The sequence below is a fragment of the Elephas maximus genome, chromosome 1, assembly GCF_024166365.1.
Source record: "Elephas maximus indicus isolate mEleMax1 chromosome 1, mEleMax1 primary haplotype, whole genome shotgun sequence".
NCBI classification, from domain to species: domain Eukaryota; kingdom Metazoa; phylum Chordata; class Mammalia; order Proboscidea; family Elephantidae; genus Elephas; species Elephas maximus.
The window spans coordinates 196,500,489-196,516,712 of NC_064819.1; the positions used below are offsets into that span (position 1 = coordinate 196,500,489).

General features: G+C 37.1%; 1 protein-coding gene across 5 annotated transcripts in view; it reads right to left on the minus strand.

Moving 5' to 3' along the window:
• The window catches only part of PTPRK (protein tyrosine phosphatase receptor type K), a 694,658-nt gene that overhangs the window by 290,803 nt on the left and 387,631 nt on the right, over nucleotides 1-16,224 (minus strand). For all 5 annotated transcript variants that reach the window (XM_049901316.1, XM_049901385.1, XM_049901556.1 and 2 more), the window contains exon 6: nucleotides 2,781-2,955. In XM_049901316.1, coding sequence (XP_049757273.1) covers nucleotides 2,781-2,955 — 175 coding nt within the window. The remainder of the gene's footprint in view (nucleotides 1-2,780; nucleotides 2,956-16,224) is intronic.

Consider the following 16,224-nt stretch of genomic DNA (forward strand, 5'->3'; position numbering starts at 1 on the left):
AAAATTACCATCTTTTTTACCCATGTAACAGGATGTCAGTTTTAAAAGTGCCAATGAGAGATAGGACTTGTCACCATAGTTAATTCTGAGCATTGTTTCAATACCAGGACAGCTGACCCTCAAGGGTATGCTTTTGGTTAGGAATATTTATCTGGTGGTTATCTAGGCAAACAAGAAAATATATTCCTCTATATTGGTTTTCAAATAAAACAGCAAGCAAAGTATCACCTATAACTAGGAGGTATATGCTAACAACCTAAAATATGTTGAAAAGAAAATATAAACTGCCAAATCTACCAAAATATATTTCTAAAATGTGAGCAGACTCTGGATAACAGGTTTAAAGCACCATCATATTTTAACCCAATATTTACAATATAAAATCTAAAACAAAACATATGTTACAGGTCCATATTGTCTTTAAAAAAATAAAAAGAAGAGAAAAAGGGGGGAAAAAAAAAAAAACTAAACGTCCTATGAAATGTAAGGAGTCTCCCTTTACAGATTTTGTTGAAATCATTATTTCATAATACTCCCAGCACAGTGACAATGTAGCTGTCTTTGGGTAACAAAAAACAGGCTTTCATAAAATGGTCAAATCTACTTGAAGAATAAGATAAACAAGGGAGATCTCATAATAACAAGATAATCCTCTTTCAAAATAAACAGGCATAAAATGGCTACCCCAGAGGAGCCCTGTATATATAAAGGAAGCATTCGGATCAAAGCTTTGACTCTGCCCTCAACGCGTCAAATGAACACAAGACCACTTTCTCAAACTATATGAACACAAGACCACTTTCTCAAACTTTAAGGTATTCAAAAGAACTTTTGCTGCACTATAAAAAGGCCCCATCTTGTTCATTTGCTGCATATTGGGGATGCACATACAATACCTTAAGACACAATGAGCATAATGACAATAGCACACCCACATTCTCCTTAATTCATAGCATATTAATCACTCTGAGGATAACCCAAGGACACCTTCAGGCTCTGAAACGTAAGCTCAGGTGAGAAAGGTGCTGGAATGAGGCTCAGTGAAGATAAATATACAAGAAAGTATGTACATGTGATAACTGTCCCTGTGTGAACACCAGAGTAAAATACTTTCATATTTTCTTAGTATTCAATAAATTGGGCTATGATTTCAGGAACTCGTGTAGATGCCCAAAGCCGACTCTGGAGACATGAAAGAAGTTTAAATAAAAATAGAGTCATATCCAATCTACAAAGATACATTTCTTTGATGATCTGACAAGACAAAAGCATACAAGAGGCCAATAGCGTCTTTTAATAATGTCAATGTGTGAGAAGCTGTGGTGGAACAACCAAGCCAAGCATTAGGAGTCAAGAAACATGGGGTTAAATTTTGGCTCAGATAATTATTAGATTTTTGTGGCTCTGGGCAAATCATCAAATAGTCTGAATTTCAATTTCCTTCTCTGTAAAAGTATTAAAGGCTAAAGTATTAAAATCAAGTAAGTCTTGAGATGAAATAATGTATGTAAAAGATACTCAATGTCAAGCATTATAAAATGTATTAACTTGAATACGAATGCAGCTAATATTCTCCCCTAAGTCGCTGGGCCCTGTTACATGATGTGTTGTCTCCCGGTTGGCACTTACGTCTCATACCCTTAATCCCGGACTCCCACCCCTCACCCTGGGCAACTTTCTCTCAATCTTCAGATATTATCACATAGAAGACTCATTCATAAAAGCCTCCCCTGACATCTCTGACAAATCTCAGTCCAGTTTAGATGCTGTTGTTATGGTCTCCCAAACTTCCTCTTAAAACTATTCATGTAGTTTACAATTCATTTGTGGGATTATTGATCGATGCTTGATACCTATTACAGGGCTGTTTTTCCTTTAAATATTCACATGGATGGCATCTTCATTTTTTTAAGGTACCGGTTCAGTCATCCATCACCTGCTCAAAGAGGCCTTTCTAGACTGCCTTAACAAAAATATCAATTCCTATCATTTGGTTTATCTTTTTTCACTGAGTTTAACTTGGGCTTGATACTAGTTTCATTCTTTTTCTATATTGTGTTCCTAATTGCGTTCCTCTATACTGCATTTCTATATTGCGTTCCTCAATGTTTAGTGCCATGTAGTCTAGAGCTTTGTATTTTATTTAAAATTGTATCGCAACAACCTGAAACAGTGTCTGGAATACAATAGGGACTCAGTAAATTTTGAATGAATGCAATATACACTGTGAACTAGTATTTGTTTTCCAGTATTCACTGCAAATGTACACGGATGTCATGACCCCTCCCAACACCTCTAGTAACCTTAGTGTCCAAGAATCTGAATGAGGACTTCTTAACAGTTCTAATGTTCTAAGATTGTACAGGGAGCCAAAATTCATGAACATCCACCAATAGGTTTTGAAACTGGTAAAATTTGTAGGTCAATATGGACATAGGACTTTTGACCTTGGCCTCAAAGCCACTATGCTTTGAAAAACAAAAGTAGTATCTATAGAATTATTTTGAAGAGGAAGAAATAATCTAAAGTTAAATCAAGAACTACATGATAGTAATAGAACAAGGTATTTATTATGTTTAGCCATATTAGACCTTTTAAAAATAGATTCCCTTTAAAAAACTTGACTGACAAACTTTACAACTACTTCACAATGGTATGGTTGTTACAGTGACTTGAAATAAAGAGTACTGAGGCTTAAAAATCAATCCAAATATTTATAAAGTTGCTTTTGTTCTAATAAAGCCATGTGATTTCATGAAGTGAAAACAATTTTACCTTACCTCTCACAATAAGTTGAGCAAAGTTGGACACACCGGAACCTCGTTCTGACTGAGTTACACAGCGATACAAATCCTGGTCAGTTTTTGTCACTTCCTGCAATCGAAAGGAAGCAGCAAATCTTCTGTGATTGATGTTCTTAGTCTGGGCTACTGGTATATCTTCTCCATTCCGCCTCTGCAAACAGAAACCAGTCTTTAAAAACAGGCTTTTAACCTTTCCATAAATCTAAAGCATTTTAACAATCAATATCTGTGATAAATCATTCTTGCTGCTAAGTTAGAGGGAAAAGTCTATGTAGACCCACAATTTTTTGTTTTGTTTTGTTTTGTTTTACCTTTGTCATTCAATCAGGAAAGAACGTAGGTAAATACTAGAATTCTTTAAAGGGTGTAGTACTGACACTGGGGTAATCTCAGTTCTCCATAAAATTGCTACTGGCCCAGAGTATACCTGAATTAAAGGACATTTGATGGTCCCATGGCAAATGGTTCACTGCCCCCAACTTGCCCGTTCTCCTAGCGTAAATGTGTTAGTTTCTCTGAGCCTTGAAACAACATGCATAATAGATTTTGTCCCACCAATAGACTGAGGCCGTGAGCTACACATCCCAGTATTCCAAACGTGTAGCATAGCTAACACAGAAGGATGATAAAATACTGATGAATAATGTGGAGTCAAACCAAAATCTGTATTCTCTGCAAACTTCTATATTTTGGGCATTACAGACAGTCTATTTACAGCATTTCAAAGAAGTAATCAAAAAAAAAAACTAAATGCTAAAAACATCCCTTGCCCATATTCAAAAGGAAATATTAGAAAATATATTTGTGATATCAGGGTATCTCACACAAGACCAATAGGCATAAACTATAAAGAAAATGATTGAAGTATTTAACGTTAATAAAATTTATTACTTCTACATGTTGAAAAGCATCATAAATAAGGTGAAAACTCAAGCCGCAAATGTGATATTTGTCATGGAAATATCCATCATAGGATAAATATCTGGGATATGTAAAGATCTTGAACAGTTCAGTGAGAAAAAAGATAAATAATCATATCAAAAAATGGACAAGCTACCAAAAGAGAAAATATATATGGCCAATAAAATTAAAAGAGATCCACAACCTGAATCTTTAAACTTTTATATGTCAAAGATACCACAAAGGACAGAGAAAACTCACAATGGAGAGAACCGTTAATGATCCTCAACCTCAATTCTTGTCAGTGAAATGCTAAGTAAAACACCGCAATATATTTTCATACTACTCAATATGGGGAAAAATTACAGGGGGAAGTATACAGTGTTAGTCATTTTAAAAAATAACTTGTTAATATTTAGTAAGGTTGAAGGTGAACAAGCAATTGTACATCTGGAATTCTACAATCAAATCACCTTTGCATATGTGCTAAAGGAGACATGTACAAGGCTGTTAAACTCAGCATTGTTTATAATAGTTAAAGATGGGAAAGATCCAAACATCTATAGGGGAATGAATAAATAAACTGTGACTTATTCATTCAATAAAATATAATGAAGCACTTCCTAAAAATTACATAGCCTATGTTCATCAAAAGATTTCATCAAAAGAGTAAAAAGAGACTACAGACTGGGACAAAATTTTCAAGAATGGCATATAAGAGTCTAATCTCTAAAACATATGGAAAACTTCACCAACTCAATAGCAAAAAGACAAAGAATACAATTAAAAAGTGGGCAAAGATACTTCACCAAAGAAGACATTAAAGTGGCCAACAAACACATAGAGATACTCAAGATCATTAGTCATTACAGAGACGGAAATCGAAACCACAATGGGACACCATCTCACCTCTGCAAAAATGGCACTGATCAAATAAACAGAGAATAAATGCTGGTGAGGTTACAGGGAAATTGGAACCCTGCCTCACTGCTGGTAGAATTGTATATTGGTTCAATTACTATGGAAAACATTATAGCGCTTCATCAGAAAGCAAAAATAGACCTACCCTGTGATCCAGTAATCCCACTACTAGGCATATATACTAGAGATCCAGTAGCAGTGAAACGGATAGACATATGCAAAACTATGTTCATTGCAGCATTATTCACAACAGCAAAAAGATGGAAACAACTTAAGTGCTCATCAACAGATGAATGCATAAACGTTGTGGTACATACAATGAAATATTATGCACCCATAATGAATAATGATAATTTCTCAAAATACATTACAGCATGGATGAATCTGCAGGACATTATGCTTTGTGAAATAAGTCAATCATAAAAGGACAGATATTGATCTCATCATTATAAAATGACAAGTATAGGTATACATGTGGAAAGTAACATTCTTTGGTAGTTAACAGGGATGGGAGGAAGAGGAAGGGGCAATCACTTTCTAGGCAGTAGACACTCATTTGTTTCAGTGATGGGAAAGACAATACCAAATAAGAACGAAGTCATCACATCTCGACCAAGGTAAATGATGACACTAAAAAGTACACAAGAATAAGGGACAATTTTGTAAAGCCTAGAATACACACAATTTTGTAACAGAAGTAACAACTAAAAAATATGTGTATGGTCACATAGATATGTACTTATATATAAGTATAAATCTACCTACTGCCATTGAGTCAATTCTGATTCACAGCGACCCCACGGTGTTTCTGAGGCTATAAATCTCTATGGAAGCAGATTGCCACATCTTTCTCCTGCAGAGCAGCTGGTGGTTTCAAATTCCCAACCTTTTGGTTAGCAGTCAATCACTTTAACCATTGTGCCACCAGGACTCCTTATATATAGTATAGGAAGGCACATATGAATATATGGATATGTATGCATAGGTGTATCTGTAGGCATATGTATATACATGTTTATGTGTGCTGCATATATATTCATATACAAAATAAAGCACATAGGGGGCACAGTTATGGATACTTCCTAGATAAAACCAAATACCTCAGGGGACTGGTTTACTGGATTTGAGAGCTTAGAACCATAGTCTCGAAGGGCAACTCAGACAATTGGTACAATATAGTTCATAAGATAATGTTGTACATCCTAGTTTTATGAGCAGCGCTGGGGTTTTAAAAGCTTGCAAGCTGCCTTCTAAGATGCAACTAGTAGTCTCTGACCATCCAGAGCAAAAGAGAAAGAAGGAAACCAAACACTCAAAGAAGAAACTAGTTTACAGGACTAACAGTCAATAAAAACCATGGTTTCACCTACATTGAGACCAGAAGAACTAGATGGTGCCCAGCCACCACTACCTACCATTTCAACCAGAGAAACAATAGATGTTCCCAGATAGAATGGGAGAAAAATGTAGAACAAAACTGAAATTCCTGAAAAAACTGTCAGACTTACTGGACTGGTAGAGGTTAGAGAAACTCCTGAGACTATCACCCTGGGATATCCTTTAAACATGGAACTCAAAGCATTCACAGAGGTCACCTTTCAGCCAAATGAGAGATTGGCTCATAAAATAAATAATAACACCAGTGAGTACTGTGCTCCTCTAAATAATCATCTCAATGAAACCAAATGCTAAACATCTACTTGAGACCAAAGATGAGAAAGTAAGGAGGGACAGGGAACCCAGACCAATGGAAACAGAACAACCAGAATGGAAATAATGAGAATGCTAACACATTGTGAAGAAGTAACTAGCGTCACTGAACAATATGTATAGCCAAACAAAACCAAACCCAGTGCCACTGAGTCGATTCCAACTCATAGCGACCCTATAGGACAGAGTAGAATTGCCCCATAGAGTTTTCAAGGAGCGCCTCGTGGATTCGAACTGCTGACCCTTTGGTTAGCAGCTGTAGCACTTAACCACTACACCACCAGGGCTTCTGAACAATATGTATAGAAATTGTTAAATGAGACCCTAACACACTGTGTAAATTTTCACCCAAAACAAAATATTAAAGAAAAATACAATGTGGCTATTTAATTAAATAAACTAGGTGTGTGCTGGTGTTAAACAGCTAGTTCTAGAACCAAAAGAATAAAGCACTGATTTGTAGCATTTGTGTATTTCTATGGACTAAACAGGTTCACCATGGCTAATTTCAAATTACTAATGTGTCTACTGGCTCTCAATATTCCTAAAAGTTAACAATCTACTATTCTCACAGGCTGCTGCTCCCCACCTTCAGCATTGTACTGACTGTAACTGTAAGTATGCATACTTAAATTTCAAAAAAAGCATGCTTTAACTAAAATGTTAACTTCCATTATATTAAGGTTGTATGTACATTAGTGGCAATTTTATTGTTTTGTGTAACTTTTTGTGTTTGAAATATTTTTTATTTTTAAAATAAACGTACATAGTGAAGGGGCACTCTATTTTTCAGTTTTTTTTTTTTTTAATCTTGAGATGTACTATATATCTTTAATCACTCTTTTCCATATCTGAAATGGTACATATGTGCATTTTATGTATTATATATATGTATGTGTATGCATATGCATACATGTATACCTAAGTACACAAGGTCCCAGTTACAATTTTTCATTCTTTCAGCGTTTTGTTAATTCTTCTTTCCTCAACAGCCAATTTCCTGGCTACTGTACTAAGACCTCGCCTCATTCCACAGGAACATATGGAAGAGAACAAGCAGCTCATGTTCAAAACTTCTGAGATATAAATCCATAAAATCAGCCAAAATGTTCTTTCCCTACAAATCAAATAAAGTTAAAATCATTAAACATGCAAATCTCAGACTTCATTTTTTTCAATTGTTGTTGTTCTTGTTACATGCTGTCAAGTTGGTTCCAACTCATAGAGACCCTATATACAACAGAAAGAAATGCTGCCAGATCTTGCACCATCCTCACAATCATTGCTATGTTTGAGACCATGGCTGCAGCCACTGTGTCAATCCATCTTATTGAGGGTCTTCCTCTTTCTCGCTGACCTTCTACTTTACCAAGAATGATGTCCTCCTCCAGAGACTGATCCCTGCTGACAACATCTCCAAAGTATGTGAAACACAATCTTGCCATCCTTGCTTCTAGGGAGCATTCTGGTTGTACTTCTTCCAAGACAGATTTGTTCATTATTTTGGCAGTCCACAGTATATTCAATATTCTTCACCAACACCACAATTCAAAGGCATCAAGTCTTCTTCGGCCTTTCTTATTATTCATTGCCCAGCTTTCCCATGCATATGAGGCAATTGAAAACACCATGGCTTGGGTCAGGTGCACCTTAGTCCTCAAGGTGAAATCTTTGCTTTCCAATACTTTAAAGAAGTCTTTCGCAGCAGATTTGTCCAATTCTTGACTGCTGTTTCCATGGGTGCTGATTGTGGATCCAAATAAATTGAAAAACCAAAAAAAAACAAAAAAACCAAACCCAGTTGATTCTGACTCATAGCAACCCTACAGGACAGAGTAGAACAGCCCCATAGAGCTTCCAAGGAGCGCCTGGAGGATTCGAACTGCTGACCCTTTGGTTAGCAGCCGTAGCATTTAACCACTATACCACCTTGACAAAATCCCTGATTTTGCTTATGGGTGCAGTTGTGAGGATGTTTGTTTTCTTTATGCTGCGGTCTAACCCATACTGAAAGCTATGGTGTTTGATCTTCATCAGTAAGTTCTTCAAGTCCTCTTCACTTTCAGCAAGCAAAGTTGTATCATCTGCTTAACACAGGTTGTTAATGAGTCTTTCTCCAATTCTGATTCCCACGTTCTTCTTCATATAGTCCAGTTTCTCTGATTATTTGCTCAGCATACAGATGGAATAAGTACATACCTATGAGTAGGAACTGACTCAACAGCAACAGGTTTCCAATTAGTATACCATTATTCCCATACATTCTTTTAAATTAGAAGGCAGAACAGGATTCATCGTTCCTTACTGTCTCAGACATTCTCATTTCTTTTCCTTCATTGTGTCCCTGAAGAAGCTTTCTCAACCTTGTGTCACTTTTCACCCTGCCATTTATATTTCTCAGTCTATAGATAAAACCACCCAATTCCTGATACCTGCTCTGCCTTATGAATGTATTTGTGTGAGTGAACACACGCCCACCTCTTCTGACATCATGCTTTTCAAAAATCCTTCTTTCTTGTGAAGAGATTCTGGGTGCCCATAAAGTTTGCCTCTCAATAATCAGTCCATCTTTTCACCATAATTGACATTACTATTTTCCTCCAAAATTTTCTGAAAGGAGGGCACATTTTCTTCTACTATTATATGCTCCTTTAGGGAGTGGATAACATTATTCTGGTCCTGACTTGCAGACCACCCTTTCACCGTCTCACTAAACAACTTTTCTACTTCTGTGTTATAGATTGAATTTTGTTCCCCAAAAACGAACCAAAAAATTTTATTTATGAATGTCACCCTGTTTGGAAATAGTTTTCTTTTGCCGTGTTAATGAGGTCGTAAGGAGTAGGGTGGACCCTAGATTTAATTCCTTCTGAGTGATGTCTAGTAAAAATGGAAAACAGACACAGAGAGACACATGCACACAGGAGTAAATGTCATATGACAGTGGAGGCAGATGGGTCTATTCATAGAAAAATAAGGCCAAGGATTGCTAATAGTCACCAAAACTAGGAAAGAGGCCTACAGAAAGAAATGATGGGCGTGAAGCCTTGATTTTGACTTCCAGCCTCCAGAACTGTAAGAAATAAATTTTTGTTCTTTAAAACCACCCCACCCACTTTGGGGAATTTTGTTGTGGCAGCTCTAGAAACTAAGATGTTATCTGTATCTATATAAGTACACATTTTTTTTTCTTCCATCATATCGAATATGTATTATCTTCATTTACTGGTGCTCAAATAATTTGTTAAAATGGATTAAAAACAACACCATGGGATATACATGATTTCTGTAATTAACGAGTAGAGTAGACTTAGGTGTTATTTATCTCTTTGAAATAAATTAACAATAAAATTATTATAATCGTAAAATTCAGAATTAACTTCAGTGACAATTTGATATGCACCTCCTGGTATTATGATAGCTGTTACTAAGTTCTGTCACTCCACTCATGCAAACCAACCATGACAGTCATGTCCATTGAACTATCATAAAATCAAAATTTAGGCAGCTTAGAAATATGATACGTAGAGAAGGCAGTGCCAAGACGGTGGAATAGCCAGACGTTAACAGTGGTTCCCCTTACAACGAAGACTCAAAAAAAGTTAATCAATTATATATGAAAATTTAGGAGCCCTGAACTTCAAAGGCAAAGTTGAGGAGTCAGGCTGAGCAGGAGGGGGAGGGAGAGACTGTTCAGAAGCAGTGAAGAAGTGCCAGACCTGACCTAGCCAGTACCCTACAGGCTAGATCATTTGGTGCACACAGGCTGAGGCAAGCAGTAGCACTCAGGATGCATTCTACCACATCAGGAGAAACTGATCAGTGGAGAAATCTGCACAAGCCTATGGAGCCAGGGGACAGCAGCACTGATCTAAGAAAGTTAAATGAAAGCATCTAACCTACCACACAGGATCAAAATAACCATGTCCCCTTTGAGAATTCTGTAACATAGAAGTGTCTCTCTTCCCCTCCCCTACCCCCTCCCTCGCCCCCTCCCTGCTCTGCTCTGGAGCTGGCCCAACAGTGTTCAGTGGGTGCCGTGTCCTCTAGGCCAGAAGTGGGTCCCATCACACCTGAGACACTCTCTCGGCTTTGGGGAGGGAACAATAAATAAACAAAAAAAGGAAGAAACTACCAGCTCCCCTAAGCTGGGATTGTGGGCTAACCACACCCAACCAGTCTCTCAGCTTTAAAAAATCACCACGCTCCCTAAGCTGAGAACTCAGGGCAGGCACTGACCCTTTGCCAAGGCACAGGCATAAGGGGTCCACAGACTTTGAATGCCTTTCACCGCTGCCTAGACCTGTGTGGGCCCATTCAACAGTATAGACCCTCATTACAACGGTACAACAGGGTATATACCTGAAACCTGCTTTCGAATGAAATAGCCAAGGGAGAGTGGCAGATTCATGACATTTGATACCACCTAGCCCTTTAAACAGGGTCCTTCACCAAGCTACATCAGCAACCTGAGGACTGGTGGTTTCACCCCCTCACCTAGTGACGTATGACTGGGGTCCAAGAATAAGTGGTGGTTTCCAGTTCTTACAGTCAACAGCACTGAGTGCTCAAAGTCTGACTCCAAAACCCACCCACCCACCCAAGAGTTCTAGGGGATAGGGACACACCTTCCACCTAGGCACACAAGGGCAGGCATCAGCCCCCTACCTTGTTCAGCACGTAACTCACTACTGTGGCCAGATAACAGTGCCTGCTCTAGAAACCTCTACATAACCCTGGTCATTTAGGACTGTAAATGAGAACCTGCACAACACCCTCAGTGACCGATGACATGGACACCTGAGCTGAATTCACACAAAAAAAGTAAACGGACTCCTAGGCTCACACACCTAGTAGTGCCTCTAACCACATACTGACAGGATACAAGAGCTTCAAAGACACAGATAATCAAAGTAGCTCACATACCCAGCCAATCTGGGCATAGCAAAACAAAACAAAACAAAACAAAAAAAAACAAACAAGAAGCTACAATAAATAAATATAATAACTGATTGATGGCTTGGAGACAACAGACAATATCAAATCACATAAAGAGGTAGGTTATGATGGCTCTAATAATAGGATAAAACAAAGAATCAGGAAACACCACAGAGGGAGAGAAGGGCTTGGAATTACCAGAGGTAGAATTCAAAGGATTAATATACTGAGCTCTTCAAGACATCAGGAGGAGATTAGGCAAAACTCAGACTAAGCCAAAGAACATACAGACAAAAATAGAGAAGAATTTAGGAAAGCTATTTTTATACAAGAGCAGAATGACAAATTAACAGGTTGCCAAAATCCATAGAGAGACAGCAAATAGAAATCCAAAGGACTACCAATAAAATTTCAGAATTAGACAACTCAAAACAAAGCCATAGGAGCAGAATTGAGGCAATGAACGTCAGATTTAATGACATTGTAGATAAAGCATTTGACATCAATTTATTTGATGAAAAATCACACAAAAGAATTTGCTAAAAATGAAGAAACCCCTAAGAATTATGTGAAACTTTATTAAGAGGAATAATCTATGAGTTATTGGAGTACCAGACTTGGGGGGGGAGGGAAGGGGGGTAACAGAAAATACAGAGAGAATTGTTGAAGATTTGCTGGCAGAAGACTTCCCTGATATCATGAAATACCAGAAGATATCTATCGAAGAAGCTCATCGAAACCCAAACAAGGTTAGTTCCCAAAAGAAATTCACCAAGACATGTTATAATAAACTTACCAAAACCAAAGATAAAGATGGAATTTTAAGAGCAGCTAGGGATAAACGAAAAGTCACCTACAAAGGAGAATCAATCAGATTAAGCTCTGACTACTCAGCAGAAACCATGCAAGGAAGGAGGCAGTGGGATGACATATACAAAGCCTTGAAGGAAAAAAAAAAAAAATGCCAATCAAGAATTACATATCTAGCCAAACTAACTTGCAAATATGAAGGCAAAATTAGGGCATTTCCAGATAAACGGAAGTTGAGGGAATGTGTAAAAATCAAACCAAAATAACAAGAACTAATAAAGGGAGTCTTCCAGCTACAGAAACAATAATATCAGATAGGAGGTGGGGCCAAGATGGAGGACTAGGTGGACGGACGCTACCGTGGATCCCTCTTGCAACAAAGACTCGGAAAAACAAGTGAATCGATCACATACTTAACAATCTACGAACTCTGAACAACAAACACAGACTTAGAGACGGAAAATGAACAAATACGGGCAGACAGCGACCGTTTTCAGAACTAGGAGCCAGCGTACCAGGCGGCTCCATTAACAACCGAATACCCTGAGCCAGAGGGAGAATTCAGATAGGGATCTGACTGCATTTTTTTATAGCTGATTACCTGGAAAATCTAGTTTCCCAGTGATGGCTCGGAGACAGCAGTCCATATCAAACCACATAAAGAAACAGACCATGACAGCTTCTCCAACCCCCCAAACAAAAGAATCAAAATCTTTCCCAAATGAAGATACAATCCTGGAATTATCAGATACAGAATATAAAAAACTAATTTATAGAATGCTTAAAGATATCACAAATGAAATTAGGATAACTGCAGAAAAAGCCAAGGAACACACTGATAAAACTGTTGAAGAACTCAAAAAGATTATTCAAGAACATAGTGGAAAAATTAATAAGTTGCAAGAATCCATAGAGAGACAGCATGTAGAAATCCAAAAGATTAACAATAAAATTACAGAATTAGACAATGCAATAGGAAGTCAGAGGAGCAGACTCAAGCAATTAGAATGTAGACTGGGCCTTCTGGAGGACCAGGGAATCAACACCAACATAGCTGAAAAAAAATCAGATAAAAGAATTTAAAAAAATGAAGAAACCCTAAGAATCATGTGGGACTCTATCAAGAAGGATAACTTGCGAGTCATTGGAGTCCCAGAACAGGGAGGGCGGACAGAAAACACAGAGAAAATAGTTGAAGAACTCCTGACACAAAACTTCCTTGACATCATGAAAGACGAAAGTATATCTATCCAAGATGCTCATCGAACCCCATTTAAGATTGATCCAAAAAGAAAAACACCAAGACATATTATCATCAAACTTGCCAAAACCAAAGACAAACAGAAAATTTTAAAAGCAGCCAGGGAGAAAAGAAAGGTTTCCTTCAAGGGAGAATCAATAAGAATAAGTTCAGACTACTCAGCAGAAACCATGCAGGCAAGAAGGGAATGAGACGACGTATACAGAGCACTGAAAGAGAAAAACTGCCAACCAAGGATCATATATCCAGCAAAACTCTCTCTGAAATATGAAGGAGAAATTAAGATATTTACAGATCAACACAAGTTTAGAGAATTTGCAAAAACTAAACCAAGACTGCAAGAAATGCTAAAGGAGATTGGCCTGATGACCAATAATATCAGGTACCAGCACAATACAAGGTCACAAAACAGAACGTCCTGATATCAACGCAACTCAAATAGGGAAAGCACAAAAACAAACAAATTAAGATTAATTCTAAATAATAAATAAATAAACAAAATAATACACATAATAGGAAATCATGAAAATCAATAGATAAACGATCACAATAATCAAAAAGAGGGACTAAATATAGGAGGCATTGAACTGCCAGATGGAGAGTGATACAAGGAGATATAGAACGATACAAGTTAGGTTTTTACTTAGAAAAATAGGGGTAAATAATAAGGTAACCACAAAAAGGAATATCAATTCCATAACTCAAGAAAAAAGCCAAGAAAAACGTAACGACTCAACAAACATAAAGTTAACCATTATGAAAATGAGGATCTCACAAGCTGCTAAGAAAAATGTCTCAGCACAAAAAAGCATGTGGAAAAATGAAATGGCCAACAACACACATGAAAAGGCATCAAAATGACAGCACTAAAAACTTATTTATCTATAATTATGCTGAATGTAAATGGACTAAATGCACCAATAAAGAGACAGAGAGTCACGGACTGGATAAAGAAATACGAGCCATCTATATGCTGCCTACAAGAGACACAACTTAGGCTTAGAGACACAAACAAACTAAAACTCAAAGGATGGAAAAAAATATATCAAGCAAACAATAAGCAAAAAAGAAGAGGAGTAGCAATATTAATTTCTGACAAAATAGACTTTAGACTTAAATCCGCCACAAAGGATAAAGAAGGACACTACATAATGATAAAAGGGACAACTGATCAGGAAGACGCAACCATATTAAATATTTAAGCATCCAATGACAGGGCTGCAAGATACATAAATCAAATTTTAACAGAATTGAAAAGTGAGATAGACACCTCCACATTTATAGTAGGAGACTTCAACACACCACTTTTGGAGAAGGACAGGACATCCAGTAAGAAGCTCAATAGAGACACGGAAGACCTACTTACAACAATCAACCAACTTGACCTCATTGACTTATACAGAACTCTCCACCCAACTGCTGCAAAATATACTTTCTTTTCTAGCGCACATGGAACATTCTCTAGAATAGACCACATATTAGGTCATAAAACAAATCTCTGCAGAATCCAAAACATCGAAATATTACAAAGCATCTTCTCAGACCACAAGGCAATGAAGCTAGAAATCAATAACAGAAAAACTAGGGAAAAGAAATCAAATTCTTGGAAAATGAACAATACCCTCCTGAAAAAAGACTGGGTTATAGAAGACATCAAGGAGGGAATAAGGAAATTCTTAGAAAGCAACGAGAATGTAAATACTTCCTATCAAAACCTCTGGGACACAGCAAAAGCAGTGCTCAGAGGCCAATTTATATCGATAAATGCACACATACAAAAAGAAGAAAGGGCCAAAATCAGAGAACTGTCCCTACAACTTGAACAAATAGAAAGTGAGCAACAAAAGAACCCGTCAGGCACCAGAAGAAAACAATAAAAATTAGAGCTGAACTAAATGAATTAGAGAACAGAAAAACAATTGAAAGAATTAACAAAGCCAAAAGCTGGTTCTTTGAAAAAATTAACAAAATTGATAAACCATTGGCTAGACTGACTAAAGAAAAACAGGAAAGGAAACAAATAACCCGAATAAGAAACGAGAAGGACCACATCACAACAGAGCCAAATGAAATTAAAAGAATCATTTCAGATTACTACGAAAAATTGTACTCTAACAAATTTGAAAACGTAGAAGAAATGGATAAATTCTTGGAAAAATACTACCTACCTAAACTAACAACTAAATAGACCCATAACAAAAAAAGAGATTGAAACAGTAATCAAAAAACTTCCAACAAAAAAAAGTCCTGGCCCAGACGGCTTCACTGCAGAGTTCTACCAAACCTTCAGAGAAGACTTAACACCATTACTCCTGAAGGTATTTCAAAGCATAGAAAAAGACGGAATACTACCCAACTCATTCTATGAAGCCACCATCTCCCTGATACCAAAACCAGGTAAAGACATTACAAAAAAAGAAAATTTTAGACCTATATCCCTCATGAACATAGATGCAAAAATCCTCAACAAAATTCTAGCCAATAGAATCCAACAACACATCAAAAAAATAATTCACCATGATCAAGTGGGATTTATACCAGGTATGCAAGGCTGGTTTAATATCAGAAAAACCACTAATGTAATCCATCACATAAATAAAACAAAAGATAAAAACCACATGATCTTATCAATTGATGCAGAAAAGGCATTTGACAAAGTTCAACACCCTTTTATGATAAAAACTCTTACCAAAATAGGAATTGAAGGAAAATTCCTCAACATAATAAAGGGCATCTATGCAAAGCCAACAGCCAATATCACTCTAAATGGAGAGAACCTGAAAGCATTTCCCTTGAGAACGGGAACCAGACAAGGATGCCCTTCATCACTGCTCTTATTCAACATCGTACTTGAAGTCCTAGCCAGGGCAATTAGGCTAG